Source organism: Salmo salar, chromosome 11 (genome assembly GCF_965601325.2).
Source record: "Salmo salar chromosome 11, fSalSal1, whole genome shotgun sequence".
NCBI classification, from domain to species: domain Eukaryota; kingdom Metazoa; phylum Chordata; class Actinopteri; order Salmoniformes; family Salmonidae; genus Salmo; species Salmo salar.
Window position 1 is genome coordinate 124063645 of NC_138301.1, and position 18747 is coordinate 124082391.

Consider the following 18747-nt stretch of genomic DNA (forward strand, 5'->3'; position numbering starts at 1 on the left):
ACCCCACAAGGTGGGTGTCTTGAGAACTCTACCCCACAAGGTGGGTGTCTTGAGAACTCTATCCCACAAGGTGGGTGTGTTGAGAACTCTACCCCACAAGGTGGGTGTCTTGAGAACTCTACCCCACAAGGTGGGTGTCTTGAGAACTCTACCCCACAAGGTGGGTGTCTTGAGAACTCTACCCCACAAGGTGGGTGTTTTTAGAACTCTACCCTACAAGGTGGGTGTCTTGAGAACTCTACCCCACAAGGTGGGTGTCTTGAGAACTCTACCCCACAAGGTGGGTGTCTTGACAACTCTACCCCACAAGGTGGGTGTCTTGACAACTCTACCCCACAAGGCGGGTGTCTTGACAACTCTACCCCACAAGGTGGGTGTCTTTAGAACTCTACCCCACAAGGTGGGTGTCTTTAGAACTCTACCCCACAAGGTGGGTGTCTTGAGAACTCTACCCCACAAGGTGGGTGTGTTGAGAACTCTACCCCACAAGGTGGGTGTCTTGAGAACTCTACCCCACAAGGTGGGTGTCTTGAGAACTCTACCCCACAAGGTGGGTGTCTTTAGAACTCTACCCCACAAGGTGGGTGTCTTGAGAACTCTACCCCACAAGGTGGGTGTCTTGAGAACTCTACCCCACAAGGTGGGTGTCTTTAGAACTCTACCCCACAAGGTGGGTGTCTTTAGAACTCTACCCCACAAGGTGGGTGTGTTGAGAACTCTACCCCACAAGGTGGGTGTCTTTAGAACTCTACCCCACAAGGTGGGTGTCTTTAGAACTCTACCCCACAAGGTGGGTGTCTTGAGAACTCTACCCCACAAGGTGGGTGGCTTGATGACTCTACCCCACAAGGTGGGTGTCTTGAGAACTTTACCCCACAAGGTGGGTGTGTTGAGAACTCTAACCCCCAAGGTGGGTGTCTTTAGAACTCTACCCCCCAAGGTGGGTGTCTTGAGAACTCTACCCCACAAGGTGGGTGTCTTGAGAACTCTACCCTACAAGGTGGGTGTGTTGAGAACTCTACCCCACAAGGTGTGTGTCTTGAGAACTCTACCCCACAAGGTGGGTGTCTTTAGAACTCTACCCCACAAGGTGGGTGTCTTGAGAACTCTACCCCACAAGGTGGGTGTCTTGAGAACTCTACCCCACAAGGTGGGTGTTTTTAGAACTCTACCCTACAAGGTGGGTGTCTTGAGAACTCTACCCCACAAGGTGGGTGTCTTGAGAACTCTACCCCACAAGGTGGGTGTCTTGACAACTCTACCCCACAAGGTGGGTGTCTTTAGAACTCTACCCCACAAGGTGGGTGTCTTTAGAACTCTACCCCACAAGGTGGGTGTCTTGAGAACTCTACCCCACAAGGTGGGTGTCTTGAGAACTCTACCCCATAAGGTTGGTGTCTTGAGAACTCTACCAAGCAAGGTGGGTGTCTTTAGAACTCTACCCCACTAGGTGGGTGTCTTGAGAACTCTACCCCACAAGGTGGGTGTCTTGAGAACTCTACCCCACAAGGTGGGTGTTTTTAGAACTCTACCCTACAAGGTGGGTGTCTTGAGAACTCTACCCCACAAGGTGGGTGTCTTTAGAACTCTACCCCCCAAGGTGGGTATCTTGAGAACTCTACCCCACAAGGTGGGTGTCTTGAGAACTCTACCCTACAAGGTGGGTGTGTTGAGAACTCTACCCCACAAGGTGTGTGTCTTGAGAACTCTACCCCACAAGGTGGGTGTCTTTAGCACTCTACCCCACAAGGTGGGTGTCTTGAGAACTCTACCCCACAAGGTGGGTGTCTTGAGAACTCTACCCCACAAGGTGGGTGTCTTGAGAACTCTACCCCACAAGGTGGGTGTCTTGAGAACTCTACCCCACAAGGTGGGTGTCTTTAGCACTCTACCCCACAAGGTGGGTGTCTTGAGAACTCTACCAAGCAAGGTGGGTGTCTTTAGAACTCTACCCCACTAGGTGGGTGTCTTGAGAACTCTACCCCACAAGGTGGGTGTCTTGAGAACTCTACCCCACAAGGTGGGTGTTTTTAGAACTCTACCCTACAAGGTGGGTGTCTTGAGAACTCTACCCCACAAGGTGGGTGTCTTTAGAACTCTACCCCCCAAGGTGGGTGTCTTGAGAACTCTACCCCACAAGGTGGGTGTCTTGACAACTCTACCCTACAAGGTGGGTGTGTTGAGAACTCTACCCCACAAGGTGTGTGTCTTGAGAACTCTACCCCACAAGGTGGGTGTCTTTAGCACTCTACCCCACAAGGTGGGTGTCTTGAGAACTCTACCCCACAAGGTGGGTGTCTTGAGAACTCTACCCCACAAGGTGGGTGTTTTTAGAACTCTACCCTACAAGGTGGGTGTCTTGAGAACTCTACCCCACAAGGTGGGTGTCTTGAGAACTCTACCCCACAAGGTGGGTGTCTTGACAACTCTACCCCACAAGGTGGGTGTCTTGACAACTCTACCCCACAAGGTGGGTGTCTTTAGAACTCTACCCCACAAGGTGGGTGTCTTGAGAACTCTACCCCACAAGGTGGGTGTCTTGAGAACTCTACCCCACAAGGTGGGTGTCTTGAGAACTCTACCCCACAAGGTGGGTGTCTTTAGAACTCTACCCCACTAGGTGGGTGTCTTGAGAACTCTACCCCACAAGGTGGGTGTCTTGAGAACTCTACCCCACAAGGTGGGTGTTTTTAGAACTCTACCCTACAAGGTGGGTGTCTTGAGAACTCTACCCCACAAGGTGGGTGTCTTGAGAACTCTACCCCACAAGGTGGGTGTCTTGACAACTCTACCCCACAAGGTGGGTGTCTTTAGAACTCTACCCCACAAGGTGGGTGTCTTTAGAACTCTACCCCACAAGGTGGGTGTCTTTAGAACTCTACCCCACAAGGTGGGTGTCTTGAGAACTCTACCCCACAAGGTGGGTGTCTTGAGAACTCTACCCCACAAGGTGGGTGTCTTGAGAACTCTACCCCACAAGGTGGGTGTCTTTAGAACTCTACCCCACAAGGTGGGTGTCTTTAGAACTCTACCCCACAAGGTGGGTGTCTTTAGAACTCTACCCCACAAGGTGGGTGTCTTTAGAACTCTACCCCACAAGGTGGGTGTCTTTAGAACTCTACCCCACAAGGTGGGTGTCTTGAGAACTCTACCCCACAAGGTGGGTGTCTTGAGAACTCTACCCCACAAGGTGGGTGTCTTGAGAACTCTACCCCACAAGGTGGGTGTCTTTAGAACTCTACCCCACAAGGTGGGTGTCTTTAGAACTCTACCCCACAAGGTGGGTGTCTTGAGAACTCTACCCCACAAGGTGGGTGTCTTTAGAACTCTACCCCACAAGGTGGGTTTCTTGAGAACTCTACCCCACAAGGTGGGTGTCTTGATGACTCTACCCCACAAGGTGGGTGTCTTGAGAACTCTACCCACAAGGTGGGTGTGTTGAGAACTCTATCCCCCAAGGTGGGTGTCTTTAGAACTCTACCCCCCAAGGTGGGTGTCTTGAGATCTCTACCCCACAAGGTGGGTGTCTTGAGAACTCTACCCCACAAGGTGGGTGTGTTGAGAACTCTACCCCACAAGGTGGGTGTGTTGAGAACTCTACCCCACAAGGTGGGTGTCTTTAGAACTCTACCCCACAAGGTGGGTGTCTTGAGAACTCTACCCCACAAGGTGGGTGTCTTGAGAACTCTACCCCACAAGGTGGGTGTTTTTAGAACTCTACCCTACAAGGTGGTTGTCTTGAGAACTCTACCCCACAAGGTGGGTGTCTTGAGAACTCTACCTCACAAGGTGGGTGTCTTGACAACTCTACCCCACAAGGTGGGTGTCTTGACAACTCTACCCCACAAGGTGGGTGTCTTTAGAACTCTACCCCACAAGGTGGGTGTCTTGAGAACTCTACCCCACAAGGTGGGTGTCTTGAGAACTCTACCCCACAAGGTGGGTGTCTTGAGAACTCTACCCCACAAGGTGGGTGTCTTGAGAACTCTACCCCACAAGGTGGGTGTGTTGAGAACTCTACCCCACAAGGTGGGTGTGTTGAGAACTCTACCCCACAAGGTGGGTGTGTTGAGAACTCTACCCCACAAGGTGGGTGTGTTTAGAACTCTACCCCCCAAGGTGGGTGTGTAGAGAACTCTACCCCACAAGGTGGGTGTCTTTAGAACTCTACCCCACAAGGTAGGTGTCTTGAGAACTCTACCCCACAAGGTGGGTGTCTTGAGAACCCTACCCCACAAGGTGGGTGTCTTGAGAACTCTACCCCACAAGGTGGGTGTGTTGAGAACTCTACCCCACAAGGTGGGTGTCTTTAGAACTCTACCCCAAAAGGTGGGTGTCTTTAGAACTCTACCCTACAAAGTGGGTGTGTTGAGAACTCTACCCCAAAAGGTGGGTGTCTTTAGAACTCTACCCTACAAGGAGGGTGACTTTAGAACTCTACCCCCCAAGGTGGGTGTCTTTAGAACTCTACCCCACAAGGTGGGTGTCTTTAAAACTCTACCCCACAAGGTGGGTGTCTTTAGAACTCTACCCCACAAGGTGGGTGTCTTTAGAACTCTACCCCACAAGGTGGGTGTCTTTAGAACTCTACCCTACAAGGAGGGTGACTTTAGAACTCTACCCCCCCAAGGTGGGTGTCTTTAGAACTCTACCCCACAAGGTGGGTGTCTTTAGAACTCTACCCCACAAGGTGGGTGTCTTTAGAACTCTACCCCACAAGGTGGGTGTGTTGAGAACTCTACCCCACAAGGTGGGTGTCTTTAGAACTCTACCCCACAAGGTGGGTGTGTTGAGAACTCTACTTCACAAGGTGGGTGTCTTTAGAACTCTACCCCACAAGGTGGGTGTCTTTAGAACTCTACCCCACAAGGTGGGTGTGTTGAGAACTCTACCCCACAAGGTGGGTGTGTTGAGAACTCTACCCCACAAGGTGGGTGTCTTGAGAGGTCTACCCCACAAGGTGGGTGTCTTGAGAACTCTACCCCACAAGGTGGGTGTGTTGTGAACTCTACCCCACAAGTTGGGTGTGTTGAGAACACTACCCCACAAGGTGGTTGTGTTGAGAACACTACCCCACAAGGTGGGTGTCTTGAGAACCTTACCCCACAAGGTGGGTGTGTTGAGAACTCTACCCCACAAGCTTCCCTGTGGCTCAGTTGGTAGAGCATGGTGTTTGCAACGCCAGCATGGTGTGTGCAATGCCAGGGTTGTGGGTTCGATTCCCACAGGGGGAAATTAAATGTATGAAATGTATGCATTCACTGCTGTAAGTTGCTCTGGATAAGAGCGTCTGCTAAATGACTAAAAAAAATTAAAAAAAGTGGGTGTCTTTAGAACTCCACCCCACAAGGGAAGCACAGAGGCAGCCAACAATGCACTATGACTGCTGAACCTTAGGAACAGTTTGGGTTGAGTCAGGCTGAACTATAGAGGACTAGTTTGGTTTGAGTCAGGCTGAACTATAGAGGACTAGTTTGGTTTGAGTCAGGCTGAACTATAGAGGACTAGTTTGGTTTGAGTCAGGCTGAACTATAGAGGACTAGTTTGGTTTGAGTCAGGCTGAAATATAGAGGACTAGTTTGAGTTGAGTCAGGCTGAACTATAGAGGACTAGTTTGGTTTGAGTCAGGCTGAACTATAGAGGACTAGTTTGAGTCAGGCTGAACTATAGAGGACTAGTTTGAGTCAGGCTGAACTATAGAGGAACAGTTTGGTTTGAGTCAGGCTTAACCAGTTTGGTTTGAGTCAGGCTGAACCAGTTTGGTTTGAGTCAGGCTGAACCAGTTTGGTTTGAGTCAGGCTGAACCAGTTTGGTTTGAATTAGGACACTGACCTTCAGTAAGTTTCGTCAACAGTAATTATGACGAAAAATACTTGTCAACAATCTATTTTTCCTGACTGAAACTTTGACGAGAACAAGACGAGATGCCCTTTAAAAACACTTTAATCCTTTTCATGTGTTTTGTTCAAACCTATTTAATGCAATGTTCTCATTGGCTGAATTGAGTTGTCCTGTCTGATTGAGCTGATCTGCCCGGATCCCCAGGCGGTCATTTCAGTCACTCGTCAATCGTTTCAACTGATCCTGAAGACAGAACTCTTGACTTGTAACTAACCTCAACTAACAACAACGTTAACGCTGCCCTACTTTCATGCTATTTTTGCTTTGATCACATAATTTTCCCCACGTGCGCTGTTATCCATTCATCTGTGTTGCCGCTCTCGTACCACGGACCCCAAATGTGAGTTTTGATAGCTTTTTTTTTCCCTTTGAGAAAAATAAATAAAATGCTATTTCTTGAATATTTTTTGGGCATTTTTTTTTTAAAGCTCAAATTCTCCCATTTTTCAACCATTGTTATTTGACCCCCATCGACGGTTACGACGGGGAGATAATCAGAGCTGTAATATGGTTAACCTGTAGCCAAGGCTTTAGAGCCAATATGATAATTATTATTAATTATCATTTGTTATAATCTGCCACCATATCGATGCTGCAAGCTAAGGTATAGTAGCGACACTTGGCCTAGTAGGACAAGGCTATCTGAATGTGAACATGATGAAAGTTAGAGGTATCCTAAATATGACTATTACGTGACTGAAATGACCGTCTAAAACTAGACTGAAATGGTACAGAGTTTTAGTCGACTGATAATAACTAAAACTTGCAAAGAATGAAATGTCAATTTTTTTTATTTTAGGACTAAAACTAAGACTGAATCTAAAATAGCTTCCAAAATGAACACCCCACCTCCCCTTCACACCCCCCCTTCACACCCCTCCCCTTCCCCCTTCACACCCTCCACTTCACACCCCTCCCCTTCACACACCCCTCTTCACCCCCCCTCCCCTTCACACCCCCTCATCCCTCATCTCTCTCTTTAGAGAGAGAGATGAAACTCTCTGAGTCACCTAATCCCATAGTGACATCACTTCCTGTGTTCTTTGATTGTCCAGTGGTAAGAAGAGGAAGCCAGCATGGACCGACCGCATTCTGTGGCGCGTCAAACCCAAAACCCCGCCCCCTGAGGATGATGAGGATGACGAGGATGAGAGGGCGTCGACCTCCACACAGCACTCGGATGACGGACAGGAGGAGTATCCAATCAAAGTGCTCCAGGACACCTACACCTGCGACCCCAGCTACGGGGTCAGCGACCACAAACCTGTCATAGGAATCTTTAACCTGGAGGTAGGAACACACACACACACACACACACACACACACACACACACACACATAGAGACACACACACACACAGAGAGACACACACACACAGAGAGACACACACACACACAGAGACACACACACACAGAGAGACACACACACACACACACAGAGAGACACACACACACACACAGAGAGACACACACACACACACACACACACACAGAGAGACACACACACACACACACACACACACACACACACACACACACACACACACACACACACACATAGAGACACACACACACACACAGAGAGACACACACACACACACACACACACACACACACACACACACACACACACACACACACACACATAGAGACACACACACACACACACAGAGAGACACACACACACACACACACACACACACACACACACACACACACACACACACACACACACACACACACACACATAGAGACACACACACACACACACACACACACATAACCCGTGTCCTCTCCCTGTAGATGAGGAAGCGTTGTGACAGTGCGCTGGTCCGTGTGTGTCCTGAGGGCCAGTGGAGCGCTGACCAGGAAGCTGTGCTGTCCTACACCATCCTCGAAGACTTCCTGTCCTCTACCTGGGACTGGATAGGACTTTACAAGGTGAGGGGGGAGGAAAGACTTATAGTGGGAGACAATGAGGAGTAAGAGAGAGAGAGAGGTGGGGGGAGAGAGAGAGAGAGAGGTGGGGGAGAGAGAGAGAGAGAGGTGGGGGGGAGAGAGAGAGAGAGGTGGGGGGGGAGAGAGAGAGAGGTGGGGGAGAGAGAGAGAGGTGGGGGGAGAGAGAGAGAGGTAGGGGAGAGAGAGAAAAAGAGAGGTGGGGGAGAGAGAGAGAGAGGTGGGGAAGAGAGGGAGAGAGGTGGGGAAGAGAGAGAGAGGTGGGGAAGAGAGAGAGAGGTGGGGAAGAGAGAGAGAGAGAGCGGGGGAGAGAGAGAGGTGGGGGAGAGATTGAGAGAGGTCTGTGAGGGGGAGAGAGAGGTGGGGGGAGGGGGAGAGAGGTGGGGGAGAGATAGAGAGAGGTGGGGGAGAGATTGAGAGAGGTGTGTGAGGGGGAGAGAGAGGTGGGGGGAGGGGGAGAGAGGTGGGGGAGAGATAGAGAGAGGTGGGGGAGAGATTGAGAGAGGTGTGTGAGGGGGAGAGAGAGGTGGGGGGAGGGGGAGAGAGGTGGGGGAGAGATAGAGAGAGGTGGGGGAGAGATAGAGAGAGGTGGGGGAGAGATAGAGAGAGGTGGGGGAGAGATAGAGAGAGGTGTGGGAGAGATAGAGAGAGGTGGGGGGAGGGGGAGAGAGGTGGGGGAGAGATAGAGAGAGGTGTGTGAGGGGGAGAGATAGAGAGAGGTGGGGGAGAGATAGAGAGAGGTGGGGGGAGGGGTAGAGAGGTGGGGGAGAGATAGAGAGAGTGGGGGAGAGATAGAGAGAGGTGTGTGAGGGGGAGAGAGAGGTGGGGGGGAGGGGGAGAGAGGTGGGGGAGAGATAGAGAGAGGTGGGGGAGAGATTGAGAGAGGTGTGTGAGGGGGAGAGAGAGGTGGGGGGAGGGGGAGAGAGGTGGGGGAGGGATAGAGAGAGGTGGGGAGAGATTGAGAGAGGTGTGTGAGGGGGCGAGAGAGGTGGGGGGAGGGGGAGAGAGGTGGGGGAGAGATAGAGAGAGGTGTGTGAGGGGAGAGAGAGGTGTGTGAGGGGGAGAGAGAGGTGGGGGGAGGGGGAGAGAGGTGGGGGAGAGATAGAGAGAGGTGTGTGAGGGGGAGAGAGAGGTGTGTGAGGGGGAGAGAGAGGTGGGGGGAGGGGGAGAGAGGTGGGGGAGAGATAGAGAGAGGTGGGGGAGAGATAGAGAGAGGTGGGGGGAGAGAGAGGTGGGGGGAGGGGGAGAGAGGTGGGGGAGAGATAGAGAGAGGTGGGGGAGAGATAGAGAGAGGTGTGTGAGGGGGAGAGAGAGGTGGGGGGAGGGGGAGAGAGGTGTGTGAGGGGTAGAGAGAGGTGTGTGAGGGGTAGAGAGAGGTGTGTGAGGGGGAGAGAGAGTGGTGGGGGGAGGGGGAGAGAGGTGGGGGAGAGATAGAGAGAGGTGTGTGAGGGGGAGAGAGGTGGGGGAGAGATAGAGAGAGGTGGGGGAGAGATAGAGAGAGGTGTGTGAGGGGTAGAGAGGTGGGGGAGAGATAGAGAGAGGTGGGGAGAGATAGAGAGAGGTGGGGGGAGGGGGAGAGAGGTGGGGGGAGGGGGAGAGAGGTGGGGGAGAGATAGAGAGAGGTGTGTGAGGGGGAGAGAGAGGTGGGGGAGAGATAGAGAGAGGTGTGTGAGGGGGAGAGAGAGGTGGGGGGAGGGGGAGAGAGGTGGGGGAGAGATAGAGAGAGGTGGGGGAGAGATTGAGAGAGGTGGGGGAGAGATAGAGAGAGGTGGGGGAGAGATTGAGAGAGGTGGGGGAGAGATAGAGAGAGGTGGGGGGGAGATAGAGAGAGACAGACAGATTGTAAACATGTGATGGACACCATCCTATCTAGCTAGCTCTGATGTTTCTGATCTGTGGTGTGTGTGTGTGTGTGTGTGTGGTGTGTGTGTGTGTGTGTGTGTGTGTGTGTGTGTGTGTGTGTGTGTGTGTGTGTGTGTGGTATGAACTGTGTGTGTGTGTGTGTGTGTGTGTGTGTGTGTGTGTGTGTGTGTGTGTGTGTGTGTGTGTGTGTGTGTGTGTGTGTGTGTGTGTGTGTGTGTGTGTGTGTCTCCCTCTGCAGGTGGGTTTCAAGACTGCGTCGGACTACGCTACCTTCGTCTGGGTCAAAGGTGAACTAGCAGAGGTCAACGAGGTCATGCAGGTACAGAATAGTGTGTTGAGTATTGTTCAGGACATTGTCTCATGTCCCAGTGTCCTGTATTAACCTGTTTCCTGTATTAACGTGTGTGTGTGTGTGTGTGTGTGTGTGTGTGTGTGTGTGTGTGTGTGTGTGTGTGTGTGTGTGTGTGTGTGTGTGTGTGTGTGTGTGTGTGTGTGTGTGTGTGTGTGTGTGTGTGTGTGTAGGTGTGTGTGAATAAGGACGACGTCCCACTAGTGGGAGGAGAGTATGTTCTGGGCTACTACAGTTGCAACATGCAGAGCATCGTAGGATTCAGCCACAACTTCCAGGTGAGTCATTTAGGGAATTAAATGTCCCTCAGAAAATCATTCACATATCTGCTACTAATACCTTTCTCCCTCAGAGAATCGATCGAGATATTTTCTTCAAGAAGATATGATCTTATTTGGTTGTAGAGGAGGCAGTGCATCTCTGTCTCTACCTCCCGTGTCGTTCAGTGACCAGATAGACGCTCCTCTTTGGGCGGCCATGTTTATTTTGCGTCTCCCTTTTATAGCCAGTTGGTGGTCGCTGAGGCTGTGTTTGGGTCTGGATCTGTCTCCTGTTTTGTATCTCTGACAGAGTAGAGATATTCTGGGAGTTTGTATTTTCTCTTTAAGCCAAATAGCAATCTAGTTTATTCTGTGTTTTAGTTTCATTTTCCCAATTTGTCAAATACGAGGTTTTAATTTCTGTAACAATTTCATTGATTTCCTTGTGTGTTTGGATAATAGTGTTGTTTTAGTGTTTTTAACAGCTGGCATAGGGGACTCTCTTCAGGGTTTCAGCTCTTGGGTTTCCAGTGCGTTGAATTGTAAGGATGTTTTGGGGTTCAATTTCCTTTATATTTACAATTAAAGGGAATCTTCAGAGTTCCGCTCTGCATGCGCTATTTGGTAGGTTCTGATGGATATTTAGGATAATTCTGCAGAATTCTGTATGTAGATTTTCTATAGTTTTTTCTATATATTATACCTATATATATTTTTTTATATATCATTTTTATGGAGTAAAACTCTTTGCTTTTAGCCCATTCACTGCCAGGTCAAATCCACCTGATTTGTGACTCACCACCTGGATTCAGTCTTATGTAGCAAAATATGAGAAAAAAAGTGTTTTTTTTACATTAGATAAAAGTAGAGACTCAGAGCTACAAAATGGTATATCAGACACTACAGTTTAGGAAACAATGGGAAAGTTATTCTGCTTTGAAAGTTGATAAACTTGTAAACTCACGTTTGAGAAAATGGCCGTTGAATGTTTTGGTACCTAGTGGAGAGCTCCTCTTTGTCTCCACCCATTCAGCATCGTTCACACCCTCTTCAGCTTTAGCCCCACCCATCTCGGAGCGTTCAGAGCACACAGTTGATACTCTGGCCGATGATTTGTTTACCTCTGGATAACATGAAAACAGCCTAATCAGCTCTGCTGGCAACAATTTCATTGCGTTTTTTTTTTGCTAACGCTAGCTAGCCTGAACCTAGCTAGGTAAACAACGTGTAAGATCACACACGTCACCTAACATTACCTAACGAGCCAGCCAGCTAACGTTAGCTAGTTAAACAATAATGAACATAGTGCCAAATCATGTCGTTACTACCCTGCATGAATCAGCTGGGAGCTAACCAACCAGGTTCAATGTTAGCTAGCTAACATTAGGCTCTAACTAGCAAAGTAAACGGCTCTGGAATACGAATAATAATGTCATACACGTAATGTTAGCTAGGAGGCCAGCCAGCTAACATTAGCTAGCTAGCTAACAGTACACTTTAAATTGAAATCAAACCACTTTCTGCCAAAATTAGAAACGTGTAATACCTGAAAATGTAGCTAGCTAACGCTAGACTATCTTACCTGTATACATCATCATGCATCATGGACGTGTCTCCCTGTCACGGATGCCATACCACGGTTGCCCTTTAGTTTGAAGATGTAATCCGGAGACAGGTGTTTCCTCCATCTCTTTAGCTATCATACTCTAATTCCACTGATTACAAAACTTAGTCCTCCAGAAAGTAGAGAGCAACACTGATGCAGCTCCACTACACTATAAAAAAAAAATGTAAAAGCCACGTTCTACAGGATTACCAACACAGACTGACCAGCTCAAACAGACAGAAGCCTTTTATATGACCAATCCTCTCTCCTCTCTCGGGAATGTCCAGCCCACTCATTATGTCAGCCATTCATGACCAGTGGGAAAATTTAAAGAAAACATTTTTTTTTTAAAACAGGCAAGTCAGTTAAGAATTCTTATTTACAATGACGGCCTACTCAGGCCAAACCCGGACTCCCAATCACGGCCGGATGTGAAACAGCCTGGATTCAAACCAGGTATTGTAGTGACACCTCTTGCTACTGAGATGCAGTGCCTTAGACCTCTGTGATACAGCCTGGCTTCGAACCAGGTGCTGTAGTGAGACCTCTTGCTACTGAGATGCAGTGCCTTAGACCTCTGTGATACAGCCTGGCTTCGAACCAGGTACTGTAGTGAGACCTCTTGCTACTGAGATGCAGTGCCTTAGACCTCTGTGATACAGCCTGGCTTCGAACCAGGTACTGTAGTGAGACCTCTTGCTACTGAGATGCAGTGCCTTAGACCTCTGTAAAGGCTGTCTTTAGAGAGAGTGGACCAAAATGCAGCGGAGTTAGTGTTCATGATATATTTAATGAAACGGAACACTATACAATTACAAAAACAATAAACTGACCGCCAACACAGTCCTGTCAGGTGCAAATACTGTAACAAGAACAATTACCCACAACCCCCCAAAGGAAAAGTAGGCTACTTATGTGTGACTCCCAATCAGCCACAACCCTCTACAGCTGTGCCTGATTGGAAGTCACACGGCCAAAATAAACGAAAACAATCAAAACACACACTTCTCTTCTGCCACGTCCTGACCCAACTACACCCTCTACTGGTCAGGACGTGACAACCTCTGCACCACTCAGGAGCCCTAAGGTTGCTGTCTTATCCTAAGGGTCGTAAATGTAACAATTTTATTTGTATTTACAGATGACACGTTTGTTATTAATGCACATGAAAGTTCACATGTTCCAGAATGTATTTCTGTCCCCCAAAAATAAAAAATAAATAAAAAGTTTACGTTTAAAATGTCTCTCCTTTGAAGTCGTTGAAACATAGTTTCCTGAAACTGGTCACATTTTTAGTACCAGCTAGTTGTACCATTGGGCATATTCCAACACGGTATTTCCTCATTTGAAGGAGTTCTGATTCCTGTCCTTCTTCTGGAAAATCACGACTTTGGTTTTCTGAACGTTGATGTTGATTGTCCAGTTGATGCTGAATTCTTAAATATCGTTAAGTTGTTCCTGTTGACCTTGATCTGTATGGTGACAGTAGGACAAGGTCATCTGGGTACAGCAGGAATCTGACCTCCTCCTTTTTGAGAGCGAGTCCAGGGGCTGCAGATCAGTTCTCTCTCTCTCTCTCTCTCTCTCTCTCTCTCTCTCTCTCTCTCTCTCTCTCTCTCAATTTCAATTACATTCAATTCAAGGGGCTTTATTAGCATGGGGAAACATATGTTAACATTGCCAAAGCAAGTGAAGTAGATAATATACAAAAGTGAAATAAACAATAAAAATGAACTGTACACATTACACTCACAAAAGTTCCAAAAGAATTAAGAGATTTCAAATGGCATATTATGTACAAATACTTAAAGTACAGAAGGGAAAATAAATAAACGTACATTTGGGTTGTATTTGCTCTTCACTGATTGCCATCTTTTTATTTTACCTTTATTTAACTAGTCAAGAACAAATTCTTATTTACAATGATGGCCTACCCCGGCCAAACCCGGACCAATTGTGCGTCACCCAGTCAGGGCCGGTTGTGATACAGCCTAGAATCGAACCAGGGTCTGTAGTGACACCTCTAGCACTGAGAAGCAGTGCCTTAGACCACTGCGCCACTTAGCAACAGGTCACGAATCTTGCTACTGTGATGGCACACTGTGGTATTTCACCCAGTAGAAATGGGAGTTTATTAAAATCGGGTTTGTTTTCTAATTCTTTGTGGATCTGTGTAATCTGAGGGAAATATGTGTCTCTAATATGGTCATACATTGGGCAGGAGGTTAGGAAGTGCAGCTCAGTTTCCACCTCATTTTGTGGGCAGTGTTGCACATAGCCTGTCTTCTCTTGAGAGCCAGCATTCTAGTTTGCTCAGTTTTTTTGTTAATTCATTCCAATGTGTCAAAAAATTATCTTTTTGTTTTCTCATTATTTGGTAGTGTCTAACTGTGTTACTGTCTCTCTCTCTCTTTCTTCCTCTATTCTTTTGTCTCTTCTTCTCTCTCTAACCCCCCTCCCCATCTCTTCTTCTCTCTCTAACCCCCCTCCCCATCTCTTCTTCTCTCTCTAACCCCCCTCCCCATCTCTTCTTCTCTCTCTAACCCCCCTCCCCATCTCTTCTTCTCTCTCTAACCCCCCTCCCCATCCAGATTGTGGAGTCTAAGAGGGCTGTTATGGAGGGAATGGTTCCACAGGATGTCAACGGGTTGAACAAATAAACCCCACATTATCATAACACCTCATTAGCTACACACACACACACACGCACACGCACACACGCACACACACACGCACGCACGCACACACGCACACGCACGCACGCACGCACGCACGCACACACACACACACACACACACACAGATGTGCAGATGACAATCTTAATTCAAAGTATCTATCTCTCCTCAATTAGAATAAATATCCCATCAAACAGAATGAATATCCCATCAAACGGAATGAATATCCCATCAAACAGAATGAATATCCCATCAAACAGAATGAATATCCCATCAAACAGAAAGAATATCCCATCAAACAGAATGAATATCCCATCAAACAGAATGAATATCCCATCAAACAGGAGAAATATCCCATTAAACAGAATGAATATCCCATCAAACAGAATGAATATCCCATCAAACAGAATGAATATCCCATCAAACAGAATGAATATCCCATCAAACAGAATGAATATCCCATCAAACAGGAGAAATATCCCATCAAACAGAATGAATATCCCATCAAACAGAATGAATATCCCATCAAACAGAATGAATATCCATCAAACAGAATGAATATCCCATCAAACGGAATGAATATCCCATCAAACAGAATGAATATCCCATCAAACAGAATGAATATCCCATCAAACAGAATGAATATCCCATCAAACAGAGACAGAACAGGTGGTAGTATACCTGGGTTGAAGAGAGACAGAACAGGTGGTAGTATACCTGGGTTGAAGAGAGACAGAACAGAACAGGTGGTAGTATACCTGGGTTGAAGAGAGAGAGAACAGGTGGTAGTATACCTGGGTTGACGAGAGAGAGAACAGGTGGTAGTATACCTGGGTTGAAGAGAGACAGGACAGGTGGTAGTATACCTGGGTTGAAGAGAGACAGGACAGGTGGTAGTATACCTGGGTTGAAGAGAGACAGAACAGAACAGGTGGTAGTATACCTGGGTTGAAGACAGAACAGAACAGGTGGTAGTATACCTGGGTTGAAGAGAGAGACAGAACAGAACAGGTGGTAGTATACCTGGGTTGAAGAGAGAGAGACAGAACAGGTGGTAGTATACCTGGGTTGAAGAGAGAGACAGAACAGAACAGGTGGTAGTATACCTGGGTTGAAGAGAGACAGAACAGAACAGGTGGTAGTATACCTGGGTTGAAGAGAGAGACAGAACAGAACAGGTGGTAGTATACCTGGGTTGAAGAGAGACAGAACAGAACAGGTGGTAGTATACCTGGGTTGAAGAGAGAGACAGAACAGAACAGGTGGTAGTATACCTGGGTTGAAGAGAGAGAGACAGAACAGGTGGTAGTATACCTGGGTTGAAGAGAGAGAGAGAGAACAGGTGGTAGTATACCTGGGTTGAAGAGAGAGAGAACAGGTGGTAGTATACCTGGGTTGAAGAGAGACAGAACAGGTGGTAGTATACCTGGGTTGAAGAGAGACAGAACAGGTGGTAGTATACCTGGGTTGAAGACAGACAGAACAGGTGGTAGTATACCTGGGTTGAAGAGAGACAGAACAGGTGGTAGTATACCTGGGTTGAAGAGAGAGAGAGACAGAACAGGTGGTAGTATACCTGGGTTGAAGAGAGAGAGAGAACAGAACAGGTGGTAGTATACCTGGGTTGAAGAGAGACAGAACAGGTGGTAGTATACCTGGGTTGAAGAGAGAGAGAGAGAACAGGTGGTAGTATACCTGGGTTGAAGAGAGACAAAGTTTTACTCTTATCATCGTTATACATGAGTACATGAAGCGACAGTGAGACTTTCTAAATGAATAGTATATTTGAATAAGAAATAATAGTATATTTGAATATATCTGAATATGAATGAATAGTATATTTGAATATGAATGTATAGTATATTTGAATATATTTGATTATGAATGAATAGTATATTTGAATATGAATGAATAGTATATTTGAATATATATGAATATCATATTTGAATATGACGTATTGAATTCTGTCTGTAATGTTTCTCTCTGTAATCAGGGTGACTCCAGGATTCTGTTTGTGTACGTGTCTGAAAGAGTGAAACACAAATCGCACAACTTATGTTCAAAAGTATGTTCAACATGTAAGGATTAATGGCATTGTATCATTTGTTAGTTTGTTTGTTTACGTGTGAGTGCGAATGTATGCCTCAATATTTGTCTGCTTTGATACTAGCCGGCATCTGGACTATATGTAGATATGTAAATGATATCGTCATACAGAGAGAGGGTAGTTCCATACAGAGAGAGGGTAGTCCCTCCAAATGTAGACATGTTAACGATATCGTCATACAGAGAGAGGGTAGTTCCATACAGAGAGAGGGTAGTTCCTCCGGATGTAGACATGTTAACGATATCGTCATACAGAGAGAGGGTAGTCCTCCGGATGTAGACATGTTAACGATATCGTCATACAGAGAGAGGGTAGTCCTCCGGATGTAGATATGTTAACGATATCATCATACAGAGAGAGGGTAGTTCCTCTGGATGTAGACATGTTAACGATATCGTCATACAGAGAGAGGGTAGTTCCATACAGAGAGAGGGTAGTTCCGCCGGATGTAGATATGTTAACGATATCGTCATACAGAGAGAGGGTAGTTTCATACAGAGAGAGGGTAGTTTCATACAGAGAGAGGGTAGTTCCATACAGAGAGAGGGTAGTTCCATACAGAGAGAGGGTAGTTTCATACAGAGAGAGGGTAGTTTCATACAGAGAGAGGGTAGTTCCATACAGAGAGAGGGTAGTTCCATACAGAGAGAGGGTAGTTCCATACAGAGAGAGGGTAGTTCCATACAGAGAGAGGGTAGTTCCATACAGAGAGAGGGTAGTTCCTCCGGATGTAGACATGTTAACGATATCGTCATACAGAGAGAGGGTAGTTCCATACAGAGAGAGGGTAGTTCCTCCGGATGTAGATATGTTAACGATATCGTCATACAGAGAGAGGGTAGTTCCATACAGAGAGAGGGTAGTTCCATACAGAGAGAGGGTAGTTCCTCCGGATGTAGACATGTTAACGACATGGCGTGTGTTGACCACCCTACCACGGGTAGTAACACCACCGTTTTACGTTTACTGTGGGTTATTTACAACAACATACCGGCTGGACCAATCATCTATCTTTGTTATAACAGTTCCTTAAATTTCCTTAAATCGTTGATGAATATCTATATATATATATATATATGTCTAAATACAGTGTGTAATTGATTCTCTACATGAATGTGTCTCTGTAATCATGCTCTGAAATATGCCTTTGGTGTGTTGTTGTTTTGGGATTGAACTACCCTTCTACTACTCATGAAGAGAAGCAATGGATGGAATTTCTTACTGATGAACGGCAATTATATTTACGTGCAAAAAAAAATGTATTGTAGGAAATTTTATTAAAACTGTTAAATAAAATTCTGGACTGTGAACTGTTTTCATTTTGAGGCAATTATTAGATGGGTTGGTAAACCACATCAGTTAAAAACTGATGGGTCGGTAAACTAGATCAGGTAATAACTGATGGGTCGGTAAACTAGATCAGGTAATAACTGATGGGTCGGTAAACTAGATCAGGTGAGAACTGATGGGTCGGTAAACTAGATCAGGTAATAACTGATGGGTCGGTAAACTAGATCAGGTAATAACTGATGGGTCGGTAAACTAGATCAGGTGAGAACTGATGGGTCGGTAAACCACATCAGTTAAGAACTGATGGGTCGGTAAACTAGATCAGGTGAGAACTGATGGGTCGGTAAACGGGATCAGGTGAGAACTGATGGGTCGGTAAACCACATCAGTTAAGAACTGATGGGTCGGTAAACCACATCAGTTAAGAACTGATGGGTCGGTAAACTAGATCAGGTGAGAACTGATGGGTCGGTAAACTAGATCAGGTAAGAACTGATGGGTCGGTAAACTAGATCAGGTAAGAACTGATGGGTTGGTAAACTAGATCAGTTAAGAACTGATGGGTCGGTAAACTAGATCAGGTAAAAGCAGATGGGTCGGTAAACTAGATCAGGTAAGAACTGATGGGTCGGTAAACTAGATCAGGTAATAACTGATGGGTCGGTAAACTAGATCAGGTGAGAACTGATGGGTCGGTAAACCACATCAGGTAATAACTGATGGGTGGGTAAACTAGATCAG

General features: G+C 46.9%; 2 protein-coding genes across 2 annotated transcripts in view; both read left to right on the plus strand.

Annotated features, from left to right (window-relative positions):
- The window catches only part of inpp5kb (inositol polyphosphate-5-phosphatase Kb), a 102250-nt gene extending 84238 nt beyond the window's left edge, over positions 1 to 18012 (plus strand). The window contains exons 9-13 of the mRNA XM_045690278.2: positions 6957 to 7191; positions 7704 to 7841; positions 9958 to 10038; positions 10242 to 10346; positions 14526 to 18012. Coding sequence (XP_045546234.1) covers positions 6957 to 7191; positions 7704 to 7841; positions 9958 to 10038; positions 10242 to 10346; positions 14526 to 14594 — 628 coding nt within the window. The 3' untranslated portion in view covers positions 14595 to 18012. The remainder of the gene's footprint in view (positions 1 to 6956; positions 7192 to 7703; positions 7842 to 9957; positions 10039 to 10241; positions 10347 to 14525) is intronic.
- The window catches only part of LOC145859277 (uncharacterized), a 296534-nt gene that overhangs the window by 196029 nt on the left and 81758 nt on the right, over positions 1 to 18747 (plus strand). The gene's annotated exons all lie outside the window — the stretch shown is intronic.